This window comes from Camelina sativa, chromosome 5, assembly GCF_000633955.1.
Source record: "Camelina sativa cultivar DH55 chromosome 5, Cs, whole genome shotgun sequence".
NCBI classification, from domain to species: Eukaryota; Viridiplantae; Streptophyta; class Magnoliopsida; order Brassicales; family Brassicaceae; genus Camelina; species Camelina sativa.
Genome location: NC_025689.1, coordinates 30,785,154 through 30,805,687, shown reverse-complemented (window position 1 = coordinate 30,805,687; position 20,534 = coordinate 30,785,154). Strand labels below are relative to the sequence as shown.

The window sequence follows — 20,534 nt, the reverse complement described above, 5'->3', positions numbered from 1 at the left end:
TCTGGTGACACAAAATCAACTGCAATTTTTGTGCACGACTGTTCATACAGAAACAGAGTTTTTGATTAGAGTTTCCACTACAAAACTAATGGTATGATGATAGTAAAAGGTGGAAGATCAGAAACTATTCAGTTTTACTTAGAGTTCTGCATTTCAGGTCAGGTCACCCAACCCTATCGACAAATCTTATACATATCCAACTCAAAACTTTTACGTTTAGATTCTGAACTTGATGAGGACAACTCGCAGGAATAAACACCGCTTCTCCTATATTTTGCACAAATGTCCATGGCTCAATCCCTATAATATCAGACAACATAGAATCCATTAATATAACCCAATCCAGACGAAAAGAGAGTAACATATAGTTGTTTGATTACTTACCAAATTCATTCTTGAGTTTTTTTTATGCTCTACAGTAAAATAGAATGATTGGTCATGTATCAGGTTATAAACCTGAAAAAGAAAATCGAATAAAATGTCAGTACCAAGAAAGTAAAATCTCAGTCAAAAAGGTTGTTGCAAGTAGGTGAGTAATTACCTCCATAACTGGTTGACCAAATGCATGTCTAAATTCTCTGCAATGCTTTTTAATATACTGTTCTAACTTAGAAACATCTTCACTCCCATTTCTTGATGGTTCTTCCTCTTCTTAGTTATGATAATAATACCATCATATTCCTTGTATTTCCGTTTCAGCATTTCAACCTTGGTTTTTCTTTTTTCACTTACAGTTACTTCAGCTATATGTGTTAGTATATTAATCGTGTCTTCCATATCCAAGTGAAGCTTAGTCACAGAATCGCCTCTACCAAGCTCATCTGGGAACCCATAGGCAATGTAACTTTTGGGACCATATCTGGTTTGAGAAGTTTATCAGGAAGCTTTGTTGCAATGTTAAGAATTCCAGTTACTGGATTGCTATATTCTTGGAAAGATAACGCGTATATGAACTCAGTGTAGTGACGAGGCAAAGCATTCTCAAAACTATCATTAGGAGGCCAGTCTTATAGCTTCAACATCTTAGGCCATGAGCTTTTATATATTTTTCCTTTCTTGTAATCATCAAAGAAGGAATCTGCTTCAATGTATTGAGAACAATTAGATAAACAATCAATTGTTTCAACTTTGGGTATCCCAGAACTTTCTTCTGATGATTTCATGTAGTCGCATATAGCTCGCAGCATAACGTCCGGCTCCCAGTTTAAACAAGGTATGTTAGTCCAAAAAAACTCTTTGATTCCGTCCAAGTCATTATGTATGCATGCAGGTTTTACTTCGAATGCTTCGGAAAGAATAAATTCATTTTTTATCAAAAAAAAAAAGAAAAGAAAAAAGAGTTTACCAAGCCGGTTTAGACTAGTAGTTAAACACAATTTTGAATTTTCTCATCTCCTTTCCCAAAATCCTCAATTCACGAGTACTAGGACCCGAGTTCGATTATCTCCAAAATCCCCAATTCTTCTGGAATTCGAGTACAAGTACGACTATAAACTCATACAAGTACGACTATAAACTCAGACAAGTATGGCTACGGTGGCCGAACTTCATACAAGCTCCGAGTAAGTTCGATTGTGGATTTCGCTGCTCTTTACTTGTTAGGGTTCGATTTGTACAACAGTATTTAGCTAGAGAAATTAGGGAACTTGTTAGGGTTCGATTTGTACAGCAGTTATTAGCTAGAGAAATTAGGCCAAGAGAACTTGTTAAGTTTTTTGAATTTTTTATGTTGAATGCTATTTCAGAGATATATTACTAATTAATTCTTTTCTTTTCTTTTCTTTTGGATTTGGTGCATAGATCTATTCCTCCACCTCACAAATTAGTACTTGATCAATCCTTCTATACACAGAAATGTAGGATGGACTTAATGTGCAATATTACTGAAACACTTGAGACCATAGAGGAAAAATTGAAGGATAAGGCTGTGTGGTTTAAGAATCACCCACAGTTCCAGCATCTATTTCATATGCCTAGATAAAGTTGTCATAAACTCGTAGGATTGTGGGCTCTAGTTCTTAGGACAGCTTATATTGAGGATGGTGAATGCTGGTTTGTTCTAAATGGAATTTCCACAAAATATTCCATTAGAGAACATGCTTTGTTAAGTGGGTTACGCTGTGATGAACTCCCATCACAGTATGAGAATTTTTTTGAAGAGAAGAATAATCTAAGTCTGAAGTTAGCTGAGAACTACTTTGATCATCTAAAAAGGTAGATGTCAAAGAAGTCCATAGAGTTCTGATCTCCATGAAAGAGGATAATGAAGATCTTCCGAAGATAGCATTGCTTTTCTTCATAGGTTATGTCCTTACCAGAAGGAATAACAAAGCGAAAGGTTATATAAAGTCGTTCTTTCTGAAGATTGTGGATTATCTAAGTCTCTGTGAAGTCTTTCCTTGGGGTACTCTATCATTTCTTTACTACCTAGAGAGTCTTAAAGATATGGTCAAAAAATTCAAAGGCCCAGTGGCTTCATGGACATGGTCTATACCGTGCTATATTACTCATCTAGAGGTATCTATCATGGAATTTCATTACATCTTTAGAGTTAAAGTTATTATATTTCTAATAATCCTTCCTCAAACTACTACTGTACACTACCTCGAGATTTACAACGATCTGTTGATAATAATGGACTTTCTTTCTGCAGATATTGCCTTTTGAGTGTATTGCACTGCTCAAGAAAAAATATAGAGTTGATGTAGAACGAGCAGCGAGTACATGTCCAAGAATGTGCATGACGGAGTTTCTCAAAATCGGTGAAAAAGGCTATCCACTTCAGAACATATACAAGGAAATTGGAACTGATAAGGTTAGAATTCTTGAACAAAGCATGTTCCTTTAGAAAATAATGGAACTAACGACAGAAGATATCTTGAAAATAACCAATTAGATTAGAAGAATACTCATAGGGTACTTACCTCATCGTCTAATCTTTTCTGCATAACTCGATTTCTCTCAAGCTTTTTCCCTGAAATCATTCTTACAGCGAAATAATCTTGAATCTGAAGCATAACCAAAAACACAATAAGATTTATCAGTCATATAACTAGAGCAAGTATCTTGAATGTGATGTTCTCTTTTTCTTTTTACAGGAGATCGAATCCCTTTTGTTACCTACAACTGATGAGTAAAATCTGGTGGAAACAGTCCAAGAACCCAAAACAAATCACTCGATTGTCAAAATATGGAAACACGTTTTGATGGTAGAGAAAAGGAAAATATTTTGGAATGATCTCTACCAAAGAGATCAAGACCACCTAGATTTTCCTGATGATGATGTTGAGCCACAGCCTGATGTTGAGCCACAGTCTGATGCTGAGCCACACCAAAATTTCCCTCTTCATCAAGCAGAATAGTCACCGCACGAGATGTTGCTCATCAGTGGGAATGATGTTGAGCCACCCCAAAATTCCCCTCTTCATCAAGCAGAAGAGTCACCACCTCACAATTCCCCTCATGAAGAATATATGTGGAACGAAGCTGAGCCACCGACTCAAGGAAATGAGGGACGGCTTCATCAAGAAGACGAGGACGAAGGGGAAGAAAAGAACCCATCTGACTCAGAGGATGTACCAACCCTGGTTTTGCGAAGAAGTTTGCGCACTCATAAACCACCAAACAGATTGTCTCCTAGCAGAAAAAAAATTGTTAAGAAGAGGATTGTTAAGGGTACAAAGATTGTTAAGGGTACGAAGAGTAGAAAGAGTAAGTAGTCGCATGCGTTCTAACTCTTCAAGTGTAATTCCCAAAGTCTTCGTAGACAACTAAATGATAGTATGAAAACCAAGTATGTTATTGAGCCATTAGGCTAACTCTTGTTGATCACTTTCTATTGGTTATGTAATAACTTTAGCTATTTACTTTGGGCTTGATTGGAACAACATATACTAGAGCATTAGCATTATGCAGCATAAGCATTAAGGTGCATAAGCTGTATGCTCTGATTAATATAACACATTTAGTTGATTGGTATAGCAGTGAGTATCATATATGATATTTATTAAATAAATATAATTTAAATGTGTTTTATTAAGAAAATTAATTATCACTCATTGCTATATAATATTTTTAATATATTTTATATTTAATAAATACTAAAAATTGTTATATATATATAAATATGTAATTTAATAATTTTCAATTATATATGTTTATAATGTAACACATTAATTACAAAATAATTAATATATATTATAATTTATTTTTTATAAAACTTTATATCTATAATTACATTTTTAATTTCAATAAAATTTTAAATTATATATAATATAACACATTAAACTATAATAAAATAATATATATTATAAACATTATATCCACATTAATATTTTAATGTATTAAATAAATTACTATATTATTTTTAATAATAACATTAAGTAGTTTATCATATATATATATATATATTATCTTATAACAAATAATTTTTATATTTTATGAAATCATAATTTTCTATTTTTACAAAATAAATTAATTATTTAAAATTATTTTAATATATATTAATATTTTAGAGTTAAATGCTTGGAAAATGCTTCAAATGAGAGCATATAGAAAGAGAGCATATGAGAGCATCTGCAGCTTCTAAATGCTCCTTTATATGCTCTCCTAAGAAATGTTGATTGGATGATAAAATTAAAAACACTTCTTCATATGCTCTTCCAATCAAGGCATTTATCTATTGGTTATGTAATGACATTATCTATTGGTTAGGCTATGATAGCTCTTCTTCTAATGTTATAAAAGAGATTTTTCAGCCATTGTTTAGGCTATACTTTATTTTATTCCAGGTTTTTGAGAGAGGTTATTGGAGAGACAAATCCTTGACTCTGTATGCTTTCAGAGAAGATTTCAAACTCCTGCAACTGGGTTTGGTGAAAACAACCAGTATGTAAGGTTACATGAAAACAAACAGGGTAACTGGGTTTGGTGAAAACAAATATGGTGAAAAAAACTGGGTCTGGAGATGGTGGTGCTCGAATGAGAGAAAAGGAGATAAGGTTTCAGATTGGAAATTGAAAATGAGAGGCGAACAAAAAAAAGCCTAAAAACATTACTTGCATATGTCATTCAGTTTTTTGCAGAGGAATGGTTTCAAACTGACTGCAGAGCATACAGGGGAGAAAAAAAGATAGAAAAAAAATCACTGCAGAGGAATGGTTTCAAACTTGTTTAAGAAATATGGTTAAAATTGACTGTAGGAGAATGTTATTGATCATGATTATTGAAGAGTATTAATCATGCTACAACACTTCAGAATATGGCTGCAGAACTTCATAAATTCTACAGCTGGTCACAATAAATTGGTCAACAGAGTGCCAAGTTGCAGTAACAAACTCAAACATAGTCGTTTCCACCATGTCCATTAGATGATTACAAAATCCAAAGAGACTTAGAAGGCCGAAACATTGCTTACCAGGTTATGAGATTAAGTTTTCCATTTTCTTTCCGTGTGCCTATCTGTCTTTTGTTATGTTCACATTCGTATTCAAATATTTATTAAATATTTGAAACTTTAGATTGAAAGAGGAAGAGAATTACTTCTCGGAAAAAACTTTAGATTGAAGTCTGTTGCATAATTTACAAAGTCCTGCAGCCATATTCTGAAGTCTTGTAGCCTGATTAATACTCTTCAATAATAAGTATATCTATTCATTTGATTCATATACAACTCTTTTATAGAGACATAAGTGGTTAAACTTAGAGGGGGTTATTGTAACTATGATTTTAATGGATTTGGAAATCCAGACAAAAATTATGTGTTATTCAATCATTGATTTTAAAATACTTATCAAAATGATGTGTTATTGGTTCTATGATTTGCAAATACTTGTTAAAATTCCATGTTATTCGTTTAATGATTTGTTTTTTGGATTTCAAAATCCACATTATGTTTTAAATGGATTTGAATGGATTTGAAAGTGTAAAATAGAAGGATTCAAATCCAAGGATAAAACATGTTATTTCAAAATCCATATGTTTTGATTTCTATAATTTACAATTCCATATGTATTTATAAATCACTTCTCCAATAACAGCCCCTTAATAAAAATAAGAGTAAAAGGTAGGCTCCAACGGCTAGATTCTGAATGGACATGGCTAAGGAAGAGGGTATCAAGACTATCTAATGTCTTGTATTCATCAAGATAATATTGAAGAGAAGAGAATTAATCAAGCTGCTAGAGTTCAAGATTATAAAAGCAAGACTTCAAAAACTGCAGATCATAATTATACAAGCAAGACTTCAAAAACTGCAGAAACTGTGCACCCGACTTCAGAAGGGCCAGATTTCAGAAACAGAGTGCCCAAGCATTTTAATATTCCCTTTAACCTTCTAGAGCGATGAATGACTAGCTTATTACTCAAATATTTGCTCTCTCTTCATTTATGCAGGTTAAATATACCAAATCACATGATTCCTCAGACAGAACACCCAACTATTCTATCTATTTTGCATTCTGATAATCCAACCGTTCTTAATGTCTTGGTGGATGTGGTAATCTTAGTTTCAATTTTTTTCCCTCCACTTACTGATTTTCTTCATCCTTACAGCCCTATATGACTATTAATATTGGTCCTTTTTTCTGGATATTTCAGAGTGGTGTTGAGAGGCTAGTGCTTGGAGAGAACTATGAAGTGGAAAAGGGAGTTGCCTTTGGGAGAAAGCTCTCAAATCTTAAGGAAGTTCTCAATTTAGACCTGCTATATCTTCACTTAAACCATGTAGGCTACATGATGTAGCCTGATTAATACTCTTCAATAATCCTGATCAACTCTCTCAAGCTATCGATGAATAAAACAAAGGGGAAGATAAGAAAAAGACATTGGATGACGAATGTTGCGAAACAAATAGAAACTTCCAAAATAAGAAAAAGAATTTGACGACATTGACATTTTAAGTTTTTAACTCTAGAAGAGTGACAACAACCTAAAGGATTACATCGAATGATCATCAATTGTTTCTTGAATTTTCATCAGGTAACTCTCGCCTACAGTCAAACCCCTTATGCATGACCGCATTTAGTATAGCAATATTTCCCCGCAAAACTCCATCAACATAAGCAAGAATTTCCCGATCTATATAGGAAGCTTTGGAATCCACATGATAGAATTTATACAAAAACTTCTTATGAGCCCCAACCTCTACCAATTTCAAGAGCGTAAAAGCATTTTTACGAAGCCTATCCTTGCTTAATTTCTTCGAGTCATTAACATTTTCTTCTGTTTGGCAATGACCACCACCAGATTGATATCTATCTTGCAACATGCTGACACTTCTAATTATGGCTCTTATCTCGTCTCTCGATTTTCTCTGCAAGAAAAAAAAATGTCAACAAAAATATTGTTTACATAAAAAAGGGTTAGCCCATATATATAAACTTACAGTGTCATTGAAAAACTCTTTAGCTTCATGAAGTTTAACATTGAAGAGATTTATATGGTCCTCAATAGATGACCTTAAAGTTTTAAGCTCTGTCTGAAACTCTGGTGTACTACAAAAACAGTGCCTTGAGATGATGTGTGAATTTCTTCTGAAGCATCTATCCAATTGGAATTATTTCCTGAAAGAATATATATAGTCTTCGAGTAAAACCACACAATGGAGAGGAATTCGTTATACAAACTAGAACATAACAAGAAAAGAAACAAAATCAAATCAAATTACCTTGTAAAATGTCCATGCTGGTGATCAAAATCATGCTGGAAAAGGGAAAAAACACTCATCAATTTAGTAAAATGCTACATTAGTTTTGTGTGCATATAAAAAAAAAATGCTAGAGCAATAAAACAAATTCTGAACAACTTTTCCAGTAACAATGTCGCTTCCAGAGATTTCAACTTTTCCAGTTTGGGTCACCTTGAAGAATATTCCGAGCCGGCTCTATTCAAGAAAGAGAATAAGCCAAATAGCATCAGGTTTGGGTGAACCAATGCTTACCAATAAACCTAGACTTAAAGACAACTTTTCCTCATGAGATATTTTAATCGTTTGCAATGACAAGGTGACAAGGACTAAATTATACCAGAAGCTAAGTTTTTTGCGTCAGGAGAAGAGAACTCACAATTTCTCATCAGACATGGAAGAAAAACTCAAGACAGAATTGTTTGGGTTAACGGGAAATCCATAAAAGAAATCTCAAATCTGTGAAGTTAATACAGATTGAAGGTACCTGAATCATTAGAGAAATCGTTGATCAAGGTGGAGCTCAGCTATGGAGATCGAGACCAAAAGTTATGCTTGAGGCTGTCTTAAAACCCAAAGTTAACACTCAAGACCGATTTAATCATCACAACAAAGAAGAAACAAGGAGTTAAATCACCTGAGTCTGGGTTTTATCGGAGAAGGTGTTCCTCGCCATGGCCACCAGAAATGGAGAAGAACAAAGGATTATACTTGTTTGATTAATTGAAGATTTTGATAAATACTGAGAAATTAATACAAGTCGAGTTCACCTGAAGGTCTCAGAGGACGGCGGAGCTAGGCGGAGCTCATCCATGGAAGTTGCGACCATGAATTGTGACTAAAGAACTTCGATTCTCTCAGCTTCAGTCACAGAGCATTTCGGGTGGAGGGATTCACCGAAACAAGGATTCAATCGAAGAAGAGGTTATGTTATTGGTGTTATATGCAGATTCGTGTCAGCACCAGGAAGAGATCACTGGTCAACAGTAAAATCGGTATTGAGGTATTTAAAGGATACTCTGAAGACCTGATTAACATTCAGAAAGCATTCAAAATTTGGAATTGAAGGGTTCATCGATTCTGATTATGCAACTGACCTTGACAAAAGAAGGTCAGTCACATGCTATATTTTTAAGGTATGGGGAAATACAGTCTGTTGTGACTCTATCAACTATTGAAGCTGAATACATGGCATTAAGTAAAGCTACAAATTAAGGAAGCTCTTTGGCTAATAGTGTTGTGTTGTATTGTGATTCTCAAAGTGCTCTAGCATTAGCAAGGAATCATGTTCATCATGAGAGAACTAAACATGTGGACACTAAATTTCATTTTATCAGAGATGTTGGAGCAGTAGGTGACATTCTCCTATCTAAAGTTCACACTAGCAAGAATCCGACAGATTTTCTAACAAAGGCATTACCTGGGCCAAAGTTTGAACTCTGCTGTGATCTCCTTGAAATCGTCTAAGTGTGATGGCAGCTTGCAGGTAACTCCATATCAACGACATAAGCTCTCGCAAGAAAGAGACAGAGCAAGAGAAAACAAGTTAGATTTCTCAAGGCAAGCTGTCTCTACGTTGATATAAGATGACTAACGAAGGAGGAGTTATCATATTTACCTGTAATGGAACCATAGTCGGGTTTGGTTCCAGATGGAGAAGCTGCAAAAAGGGGATTCAAAATGAAGACAAGTCAGTTCATGGCAAGTTCGTAATCTTTGAATCAAATCACAAAGTCGAGAGCAGCAGTTAACAAGGTATAAACGGATACCTGAAACTGAAGGAAGTTGTAGAGAAGTCGGATTCTCATTGCTACAGCTGAAACGTGAAGAAATATGATTAGTATATCACATAAAAGGAAGGTACCAATATTTCTTCTCATCGTGAAGAGAGAGCAACGGGAGTTCTAAGAAGAGAAGGAAAAGAATACAACTCAATGTTAGAATTTATTATTCCGGTGATTTCAAAACATTTGGGACAATAGAATTCAAGGGTTAGAGTTGGAGGTACCTGAAGTTTGTTTGAGCTAGGTGAAGCTCAACATTGGAAGCTGAGATTTTGATTAGTCAAAAGCTTATGGTCCTCGTAAAAAAAAAATTAGCATCCTCATGAGATATTTTAATCGTCTGCAATGACAAAGAGACAAGGATTCAATTATACCATAAGCTAAGTTTTCTGCGTCAGGAGAAGAGAACTCGCAGGTACTCATCAGACATGAAAGAAAAACTCAAGATAGAATTGCTTAGGTTAATGGGTAATCCATAAAAGAAATCTCAAATCTGTGAAGTAATACAGATTGAAGGTACCTGAATCATCAGAGAAATCGTTGATCAAGGTGGAGCTCAGCTATGGAGATCGAGACCAAAAGTTAAGCTTGATGTTGTCTTAAAACCCAAAGTTAACACTCAAGACCGATTTCATCATCACAACAAAGAAGAAACAAGGAGTTAAATCACCTGAGTCTGGGTTTTATCGGAGAAGTTGTTCCTCGCCATGGCCACCAGAAAAGGAGAAGTACAAAGAGATTAGACTTGTTCGATTAATTGAAGATTTTGATAATATATGTGAAATTAATACAAGTCGAGTTCACCTGAAGGTCTCAGAGGACGGCGGAGCTAGGCGGAGCTCATCCATGGAAGTCGCGAGCATGAATCGTGACTAAAGAACTTCAATTCTCTCAGTTTCAGTCACGGAGCATCTTGGGTGGAGAGATTCACCGAAACAAGGATTCAATCGAAGAAGGGTTATGATTCGAAGAAGCGAATCCAGGCATGTGCATAGAAAATCAAAAGGAGATGATCTAAATGGATTTACATGCGAGATTATCAGAGAGAGAGAAAGGAAGGAGATGAAGAGGCTTCATCGATGGTGTCGGTGTCGTTTTGAGTGAACCAGCGTCTAGGTGGAGTTTTGTGGAACGAGACTTTGGTCAACTCAGACACTTGGGCCTCATAGTGGGCCTACGACAACGAGGAACCAAACATGAAGATTGGACTTGATAATTAAGAGATGTAATACTAGTTGCAAATAGTATTATACGTTGGTTGATATAAAAGCTCAATATAATCTAGAGGTGTTGATGCACGAAGGAAGCATTTAAGAAGTTCCATCTTAAATCAAATCATTGAAGAGTATTAATCTGCCTAAGACTTCAGAATATGGCTGCAGGACTTTAGAAATTATGCAGCAGACTTCAATCTAAAGTTTTTCCCCAGAAGCAATTCTCTTCCTCTTTCAATCTAAAGTTTCAAATATTTAATAAATGTCTGCATATGAATGTAAACACAAAAGAAGAATACACTCTTCAAGAGCGAGCCACCACTGAAATAACAAAATAACAGTATATTACTAGGATTAGAGCAAGCGTTATGATTAGAGAAACTCAAATATGGCACAAACACAAGTTTTTTCTAACATAAAAGGAATACAAATTTATCCACCATGTGCTAAGAAACTTAAAGCTGAGAAAAATGTGAAAAAGCAGATATGGACGCCCGACAAACTAAACCAATGCATTTCACGCTTGCTTATGCAATGGAGAGAGACATAACACATGCATTTCACACCTTCCTATGCATTGGAGATAGACGTATTTCCCAAAATCTTTTTCATCCATCCAACCTTATGGTCGGATTCCACAGAACTGTTCTCATCCTCACAACCTTTAGATGAGATCTCCACTTTATGCTTCTCCTATTCCAAACGAAGTTCCATTAATTGGGTAGTTAGTTGATTGATGACTTTACCTTTCTCACGAATTTCATCTCGAGCTCGAATCAATGCTTCTTTTGGCCATCCATCAACCACTCCTTCATCAAACCACTCAAAATAGTTGCAGTGATCGGTCTTATGCTTCTGATGACACAAATAACACAAAATGTATCAGGAAGCCACCACAATCTCATATTGTAAAAAAAATCAACTCTACTAATACCTTAAAACAACCGACAATCGAAGAACCTTCTTCCCGGATTGTAATTGATCCACGATGTGACAATCTTTGCAGGCAAACCACATCTACACATTCGACCCCCAATTGACGATTCCAAGCTCAAATTCATCTATCTAAACAAAATAAGACCCAGAAATCATTTACACTCCAATTAATAGTCCCATCTATCAAAACAATTAACACTCCCATTTACAGTCCCATTTAGACCCATAATCATAGGCATATACTATTCTTGAAGTGTTAAAATGCCAATTTCAACAATATCTCATCACAAAAGAAGCAAAAAACTTGGTAAAAAAATGAAACTCAATCAAAAACTACTAAGATGTAAGTTAAACAAAAACACTAAGATCACTCTCGATTCTACAGTGCAAAACCTCAGTTCTGTAGTGACTCGATTCCACAGTGCAAACCCAAAATCAAAACGAATCAATTCTGTAGTGCAAAAACTCGATTCTGCAGTACAAAACCCAATCAAACCCACTAAGATGCGACTCGATATGATTCCTAAATAAGCGACTCGATTTGATTTGATTCAAAAACAACAATCCCAAGTAGATAGAATTTACCAGGTGGACGAGCTTGATTTCAGATAAGATGAAGGATAAGCTTCTATTCGAATCACTGCTTCGTTGAAGATCAAAGCGAAAGTAGAGAAGTTGGTTTCATTCTAGGGTTAGTTTCCCCCAAATTTGCTCCTTTGCGTTTTTGATAGCCATTCCTTCGACCCCTGAAAACTAAAAGAGAGAAAACTAGTGGACTTTGTTTTGATTTGGACCAAAACAAATTTTAAAAATGGTCTGATTTTGAAGTCATTCTAAACGCTATTCTGAATAACGTGCCATTTTATGATGTGTTATGCAGTGACCGATTAATATTATCGATTGATGGGAATCGCAGCAGTGAACCAGCGAGTTAAGATTAATCGGCCACGAAATTGGCTAGGCGGCCGCGGAATCGGCTAGGCGGCCGATTTCAAAAAGAAATAGAAAATGTCACACCGAGGGCTCAAACCCAAGTAGTCTAGATTGGTCACATATGCTTGTAACCACAATAGAACTTTTATATTTTTCAATATCATTCTTGTAATTATCTCTACAATTTTATGTTTTTATCACGAAAAAACAATTTTATATAGAAATAACATTTTCTTAATGTTATTAATAATTATCTACAATTTATTACTTTTTGGAATGTGTTTAGATATATTATTAATGATAATTTTTAATAAAATAAAATAAAAATTAAATATTTTCTTAATTAGTGTTTGCTCAATCAGATGGAGTATTATCTATCATATCCCTACAGTAGGGACCCTACGTATGATAAACTTACCTAATGACACAAAATTAGAATTTAACTCAAATCCTGACACAAAGATCATGATTCTACATCTATGCTTTCACACATCTATCGATTCTATTCATTTAGTTTTGAAAAATCATTGTTATCTCACATCTAGTCACATCTCATCATAAAGTCTATTTCATTTTTGTTTATTTTTTCCTTGGAGAGCTAATTTGTCCAAGACCAATGACGCATTAAAGAAAAAGTTGCTCAATTAAAAATTTTCTCAACAAATTAATTTGAGTATTGTTCAAATTACTTTGATATTTACTATTACATTAAAACGCCTTTTTTGTTTGCTACTGTTGAGGCTGATTAAACTGAGAATTTACCACATTTTCTTTTCAATGTTTTCTTTTTCCTTCTTCTGCCACATTGGGTCAATCTATTAGGCATTAGCCCAACACTAGAAGTGGGAACAAAGGACGAAGTTGGATCCAAGGAGTTTACGATGCTTATTCATTGGATATTCTCCAACTCAGAAAGGATACAAGTGTTTTGACCCAGCAACCAACCGGATGTATATTTCTCGAGACGTCAAGTTCATGGAGGAGCAGACCTACTATTCAACCAAGGATTGGGAAGGTCTCAAGGAGCTGACTCGCTCACCATCAGGCATTGCATTAAGCTTGTGGTACCTCTTAGACAATCTTGGCAATCCAGAGCCAACTGTTCCTGACTAAGATTCCTCAGGACCTGTACCGGATGCAACAACAATCCATGTAGATTCAGCCTCAGAACCTTCTCATGTTCCTCATCCGGAACCAACCGAGGTGCTAGTTCCTCAGGATTCTCCTCTCACAACTGATCCTGGAAGCTCTTCTCATGAGGTTCATCCGGAAAGAGCCAATGTGAAGGATGATACTGAAACTTCAGCTGGATCTCTTGAGGCCCCATCAGAAGATACGGTGGACAAAGAAGCACCTGTCATGCTTAGTCACAGTACAAGAATTCAAAGGCATTCCAAGTGGACCAACAACCGGGTGTATTACAACAGCCAAGCTGTAGCTCATCCAGAAATCGAATCTGTTTGCTATCTTGCTCTTTTACCAGCAGAACATCAGGTGTTTCTTAGTAGGATTGAACCTGATCTCATCCTGGACACTTATGAAGAAGCCATTGCCAAGAAGGAATGGAGGGATGATGTTGGTGAAGAAGTTGGGGCCATATAGAGAAACCACACATGGGATGAGGCAGACTTGCCTAAGGGAAAGAACGTGTGAGTTCAAGATGGGTCTTCACTATCAAGCACAAAATCAATGGAGATATAGATCGCTACAAAGCTAGACAAGTGGCTTGTGGCTTCACTCAGACCTATTGTAATGACTACAAGGATACATTCGCTCCCGCTGTCAAACTACCCACTGTAAGATTTGTTCTTTCCTTGGCTGCTAATCTCTCTTGGGGCTTATGGCAGATGGATGTAGAACACATTCTTACAAGGAGAGCTTGAAGAAGAGGTTTACATGAGACCACCTCCGGGTCTTGAAAACTCCATTGCTCCTAGCAAGGTTCTACGGTTGAGGAAAGCCATCTATGGGCTAAAGCAATCCCCACGAGCTTGGTATCCGGAACCAACCGAGGCGCTAGTTCCTCAGGATTCTCCTCTCACAACTGATCCTGGAAGCTCTTCTCATGAGGTTCATCCAGAAGTAGCCAATGTGGAGGATGATACCGAGACTTCAGTTGGATCTCTTGAGGCCCCATCAGAAGATACAGTGGACAAAGAAGCACCTGTCGAGCTTAGGTGCAGTACAAGAATTCGGAGGCCTTCCAAGTGGACCAACAACCGGGTGTATTACAACAGCCAAGCTGTAGCTCATCCAGAAATCGAAGCTGTTTGCTCTCTTGCCCTTTTGCCAGCCAAACATCAGGTTTTCTTAGTAGGATTGAACCTGATCTTATCCCGGACACTTGTGAAGAAGCCATTGCCAAGAAGGAATGGAGGGATTCTGTTGGTGAAGAAGTTGGGGCCATGGAGAGAAACCACACATGGGATGAGGCAGACTTGCCTAAGGGAAAGAAGGGCTGTGAGTTCAAGATGGGTCTTCACTATCAAGCACAAAAGCAATGGAGATATAGATTGCTACAAAGCTAGACTATTGGCTCGTGGCTTCACTCAGACCTATGGCAATGACTAAAAAGATACATTCGCTCCCATTACCAAACTACCCACTGTAAGAGTTGTTCTTTCCTTGGCTGCTAATCTCTCTTGGGACTTATGGCAGATGGATGTAAAGAACACATTCTTACAAGGAGAGCTTGAATAACATGTTTACATGAGACCACCTCTGGGTCTTGAAAACTCCATTGCTCCTGGCAAGGTTCTACGGTTGAGGAAAGCCATATATGGGTTGAAGCAATCCCCACAGGCTTGGTATCACAAACTGAGTCTCACTCTTTGGGATCAAGGCTTTCGCCGATCCGAGGCAGACCATTATTTACCCACAAGTCTCCTAAGGGCATTGTGGTTGTTGTTCTCTATGTTGATATTGATCATCTCGGGAGACAATAGGGCAGGTATTGAATGTATAAAATCATCTCTCAAATCTACTCTAGACATCAAGGACCTAAGAGAACTTAAGTATTTCTTGGGTATTGAGGTTTGTAGATGTGCTGATGGCATTCTCCTATCCCAAACAAAATATGTGATTGATCTTTTGAATGAGACAGGTCTCATGGAGGCTAAGCCAGCTAAGACTCCCCTTGAAGATGGCTACAATGTCAATCGAGAGGGGGAGAAGGAAGATGAGCCATTTGAAGACTCGGGCCTATACCGCAAGCTCGTAGGTAAGCTAATCTATCTCACACTTACCAGACCTGATTTATGCTTTTGTGAGAACTAGGTAAGCCAACAAATGAAGGCTCCTACCAAGTATCACTGGACCATGGTGGAGAGGATCCTCAGATACCTCAGGGGGAGTTTGGATCGTGGCGTATGGATGGGCAAGAATGCAAGCACAGAGATTGTTGCATATTACGGTGCAGACTGGGCCGGAGATAGGGTGGACAGACGATCCACAACCGGCTATTGCACCTTCATAGGAGGCAACATGGTCACCTGGAAAACCAAGAAGCAAAAAGTGGTGGCATGCTCAACCGCTGAAACTGAATATCGAGCAATGAGAAAGCTCACCAATAAGCTTACTTGGTTGAAGGGACTCCTTGCTGACCTTGATATTGATCAGTCCACACCCATAACCATGCATCTAAAAGACAAATATTTGAATTCGTCGACAGAGAAACCAAAAATATTTTTTTTTTTATATGGTATAAAATTCTTCTATTCAAAAGGCTCGGAAACTTCTCCAATGCCCTTGTAGTGACCCTCACTACGGGATAAAATTTCAAATCAAAATTCCCAAGAAAAGACTCCAAAAGAGCTTGGAAAGATGGAGAGGCTGAAGAAAATATGGTTTTGCAAAAAGATGTCCGAAGGAAAATCAAGCATTCGGCAAAACAAGTAGATGGCCAGTGCCGAAAGCATACCATTGGAACCGGATTACCAACGTACTAGTCAGCGTACTAGTCATAGTACCAAAGTACAGAAGGACTATCGTAGCATCGGACCAAAATTATACTAAGTGGAAGGGAACCACAAAGTATAATTTAATCAGAAATTGGAAAATTAGTGGGAAGGTGCCCACTAAAGATTATTTAATCGGATTCATTGTGACAGTGGGAAGGTCTCCCACTTACACAATATTCTATCGGATTATATGTTAGTGGATGGAACTACCAACATATTTAATCGAAAATTAGGCAATAGTGGTCGGACCACTACGATTATTAAATTGTTTAGGGAGTGTTAGTGGTGGAACCACTAGCATTAATTTAATCACACTATGGACAAGTGTTTGAGCGGAAAAGAGAGAGGGGACGCATGGGAGTCTTGCATATTCATGCAAATTCGCCCATTCCCCTATACATACCCCCAACACTCCTTCACTTCTTCATTTTTACGGAGAGGAGAAAAGGAGTGATTGCCACGAGCTGTTCGAAGAGAGAGAGGAGTTTGTGAAGAAGTTTGGTCCAATCAAGAGTTGTGCCGTTTGCGTGAAGCTAGTGTCGAAGTTCAGTGAGAATCTAGCCGATCAAAGCCGAGATCTTCGACCATTTGTGAGTTCAGGGAGCATTTAATTCTGATCTAGTTCAATGTCGGAAGACTTGTTCTAGATTCGGTTTTGCATGTGCATTTAGATCGCATTTCTTGATATTTCTTGTGTGATTATCTTGATTTTATGCATCTAAATTGGTTGTTGGGCATTTAAGTCTGATCTATTTCATTGTCGAAAGACTTGTTCTAGATTCGGCCATGCATGTGCATTTAGATCGTATTTCTTGATATTTCTCGATAGATTATCTTGAATTTATGAATCTAAATTGGTTGTGGAGAGGTTCCCCATGCTAGATCGTGTGCGTGATCTCCGATCCGCACATGCATCTATTACATGTGAGGTTAAACCTTGATACTTATTGTTTTTGTGCTCAAAAACCATTAACTTAAATATCACTTGTTGGAAAAGTCTTAGAGCGTGGCGTCAGATTAAGTCCGATTAGCCATAAGCGTACTAAAACTTAGGGATATGGCTGGCCTTTGCAATGATTTCGTCACATCATGAAACCTAGACTATGGTCTTGTGCTTACATGTTGATACGAAGAGCTCGAAGAGACTAGGCTCGCTACCTTGGCCGATGCTGTCTACACGACGGTGTGGCGTGATAGTGATGTACCGGTTGCAAGCTTTTGTGGCTACAACTCGGGAGTTCACGGTGTGGTGAGATGCAAGACAGCATATCCAGTCCCTAGGAACTTGATTAGAATGTTTTTCTTTATTTCAAGTTCTTAGTTGCATGCTTGATTCATTAGCTTAAATCGCTTATTTTCTTGCATGCATGTTGGTTTGTGATTGATTGCTTGCTTGGTTTATTTGCTTGGCTTATTACCATTCTGCATGCTATCTCTTATTGTTGAGTGTTGATGGTTTGTTGTGTGGTGGTTAGATTGATTCCTTGATTTGGAGTTGGGATGGGAATCTAATCTTTTGCATGGATCCTTGAAGCTCACTGAGTAATCTTAGATTACTCATGAAACTCTTTGTCCTGCAGGTAACCACACTAGAGGAAAGCTAGAGGGCGTGTTGGGCGATAGGAAGTCGGAGTATTTTGTGTGCCTTTGTGTAAAACCAGTATGTTTAATATGTAAATCCTTTTGGCACTAGGCCTTGGCCACAAACTTTATAAGTTCTTTTGGTAACCTTTTTGTGTAATAAAAATTATTATGTCTAAATTCGGTTTTCATATATAAATAAGCACGATATTGTCTGATAAGACTTAGTCCGAGTCGGCTCAACACTTGGGCATCACGAGGGTTGGCAAGCCTAAGTGGTGTTCAAAGTGGTGGAGATAGCGCCAGCGGACTGGCTAAGGGTCTTGATCTCTTTAGAACCTCGGCCGGATCGTTGGTGTCTATTTCCAAGTGGTGTTTCGGGGCCGTTCTGCGTCCTAGTCCTAGAACGGTTCGGGGGCGTGACAACGGTGGTATCAGAGCATGGTTATAATGCCTCGCAGGACTCGTATGTTTTCAAATGTTTTACTGAGTCAAAATAGTCGCATAAAGGCACTTAGGATAATCCGGTTTCGTTCAGCAACCCGCGGTATACCGTGGGACTATATGTTTACCAAAATTATTAAATTTAAAATTGTAATTGTAAGTTAATTTTATTTGTTTTATTTGATGTTTAAGAATATTTTTATAATAGTTGTATTTGATTCTTAATTCTAGGATTTAATCTGTGCTATACCGCATAATAATTTATTTTTTACATAATCATAATATAATTATTTTAAATATGTATAATACTTAATATTAATGGTGTTAACAAAATAATAAAATGATGAGCTACCCTTGTTATAGCACCAAATTAATAATATTTTAAATTTATATTAATATCGATCCAAATTGTTCCGCCATATAACCCCGTCCCTTAAACATATTAATTAGTCTTATTTATAATCGTTCTGAACCATTGTCTAAAATTTCTATTTGATTTGGGACGTTATACATACATTTTTAAAAAAAAAACGATTGAGTAATATACGTCTGTTTAAAAAAATTCAAATAGCAACATATGCGAAAAACTTGTATTTTTATTATACAAATGTTTTATGTGATAAAATAATTTTAAAAACAAATAAAATCATATAAGGATGGAAAGAGAGAAGGAAATTGGAAAATAGATATTGGGATTTATTGGGAAGTAATTTTAGGAATTTTTGTTAAATATGATAAATATTAGTTTAGAACTCCAAAGTTTATTACAAAATGTATATATAGATAATTTTCGCAATTATTTAAATCAAGTATTAATTTATATTTTAAAAGTAACAATGACCAATCAGTTATTAAATTATAAAACATATACATAAAAACAAATCATGAAACCTTATTTTATATATGTTTTGCTTACTTTTTGCTTATTTTTTTCGTTAAAAATACACAAATTATGCTGCTGAAATTAGTTGAAGAAGTTAACAGAGCAGAAATGCATAATTAAGAGGATATAGGAGACCAACGCAACAATTTTAGGTACAATACCACAAATTTATAACTTACCACATGGCACGATCACTCACCAAAATACGAAGAGTGCATATACTCTTCGACCGCTTCCGTCTTTACTCTCGTACATGTACTGAAATAACAAAAACACAATAAAAGAAAAAATATTTCAAGATAAAGAATTTTTAAAAATATAACTCAAAAGGATAGCAAAACCTGATCGTACATCATCTTTGGTGAGGGGAAAAAGCCTTTCCCCAATTATGAAGGAGATAGCATGCAACTTAGGAACCTTTCCGCATGTAACCAAACCTGATCGTACTATCTTTGTTTTTGTTTCAAGTGCCTCATAGATCTTGCGGACAGCTGTCTAAACATTATGAAACAAAACAAAAAATTAACCAAACAAAATTATAATAGAAACTAAACTATATGTACTCAGTAAAACTTAATTTTCATACTCTCGGGCCATAAATATCAGTCGTTCCGAGTCAACAATTGCTATGCATATTCTTTAGTAGAAAGGTTGACTTTTATATTACCAATGAGAATTTGGGACATTCTGATCTTCGAAAACCCGTTGCTTGGTAACATCATAGGAACATACGTGTGTTCTCCCCGGAAGTGGTTCGGGTCAAACCCACCAAACACGATCTACCCGCCATTTGGATCTTCATGGGTTCCATCTCCCTTGTAAGACCTCAACCAAATAGAAAAAATGTGTCTCATTATCAAATTTTTACTCACGGTTGGTTTTCGATGAGATAAAAACGTCCGAGAAGTTACGACATGAGGACAAATGGTGGGAAAGAGATAGAGGATATCCCCTATATATTAAAAGAGAAGTATTTTGGAGAAAAAGCTGACGTGTCGTCGCCAGAGAATTCCGTAACTAATTTATTGTCCACTCTTATGATTTCATAAAATTACATAAAACTGTCACTGTTATATATATATATATATATATATATATTTTTTTTTTTTTTTTTTT

General features: G+C 36.4%; 2 protein-coding genes and 2 long non-coding RNA genes across 23 annotated transcripts; 3 read left to right on the top strand and 1 right to left on the bottom strand.

Annotated features, from left to right (window-relative positions):
* Positions 1,326–3,869, top strand: LOC104787967 (uncharacterized protein At3g43530-like). 2 transcript variants are annotated; one of them, XR_768081.2, is made up of 4 exons: positions 1,326–1,562; positions 1,801–2,517; positions 2,654–2,815; positions 3,099–3,869. XR_768081.2 is itself a non-coding variant. In XM_010513634.2 (3 exons), the coding sequence occupies exons 1-3, from the start codon at positions 2,251–2,253 to the stop codon at positions 3,135–3,137; spliced, it is 468 nt and encodes a 155-aa protein (XP_010511936.1). In that variant the 5' UTR covers positions 1,327–2,250; the 3' UTR covers positions 3,138–3,869. The 2 variants fall into 2 exon arrangements, 1 of the variants encoding a protein (XP_010511936.1); XM_010513634.2 differs by having other exon boundaries at positions 1,327–2,517.
* Positions 6,808–12,468, bottom strand: LOC104787966. Of its 19 annotated transcripts, XR_768074.1 has the most exons (15): positions 12,204–12,463; positions 11,617–11,747; positions 10,139–11,537; positions 9,989–10,028; positions 9,843–9,908; positions 9,693–9,764; positions 9,454–9,500; positions 9,303–9,344; positions 9,105–9,194; positions 8,322–8,711; positions 8,172–8,245; positions 7,805–7,882; positions 7,667–7,701; positions 7,385–7,562; positions 6,808–7,312 (listed from the first exon to the last, which is right to left on the bottom strand). It is a non-coding gene; the product is annotated as an uncharacterized LOC104787966 (long non-coding RNA). The 19 variants fall into 19 exon arrangements; XR_768071.1 differs by having other exon boundaries at positions 9,105–9,344; positions 12,204–12,464; XR_768068.2 differs by having other exon boundaries at positions 9,105–9,344; positions 9,843–9,857; positions 9,989–10,066.
* Positions 15,261–16,324, top strand: LOC109132941 (uncharacterized mitochondrial protein AtMg00810-like). The gene is made up of 3 exons (XM_019245416.1): positions 15,261–15,767; positions 15,828–16,168; positions 16,276–16,324. Exons 1-3 carry the CDS (start codon positions 15,261–15,263, stop codon positions 16,322–16,324), a joined length of 897 nt encoding a protein of 298 aa, XP_019100961.1.
* LOC109133005 lies at positions 16,939–18,271 on the top strand. The gene is made up of 2 exons (XR_002037892.1): positions 16,939–17,100; positions 18,091–18,271. It is a non-coding gene; the product is annotated as an uncharacterized LOC109133005 (long non-coding RNA).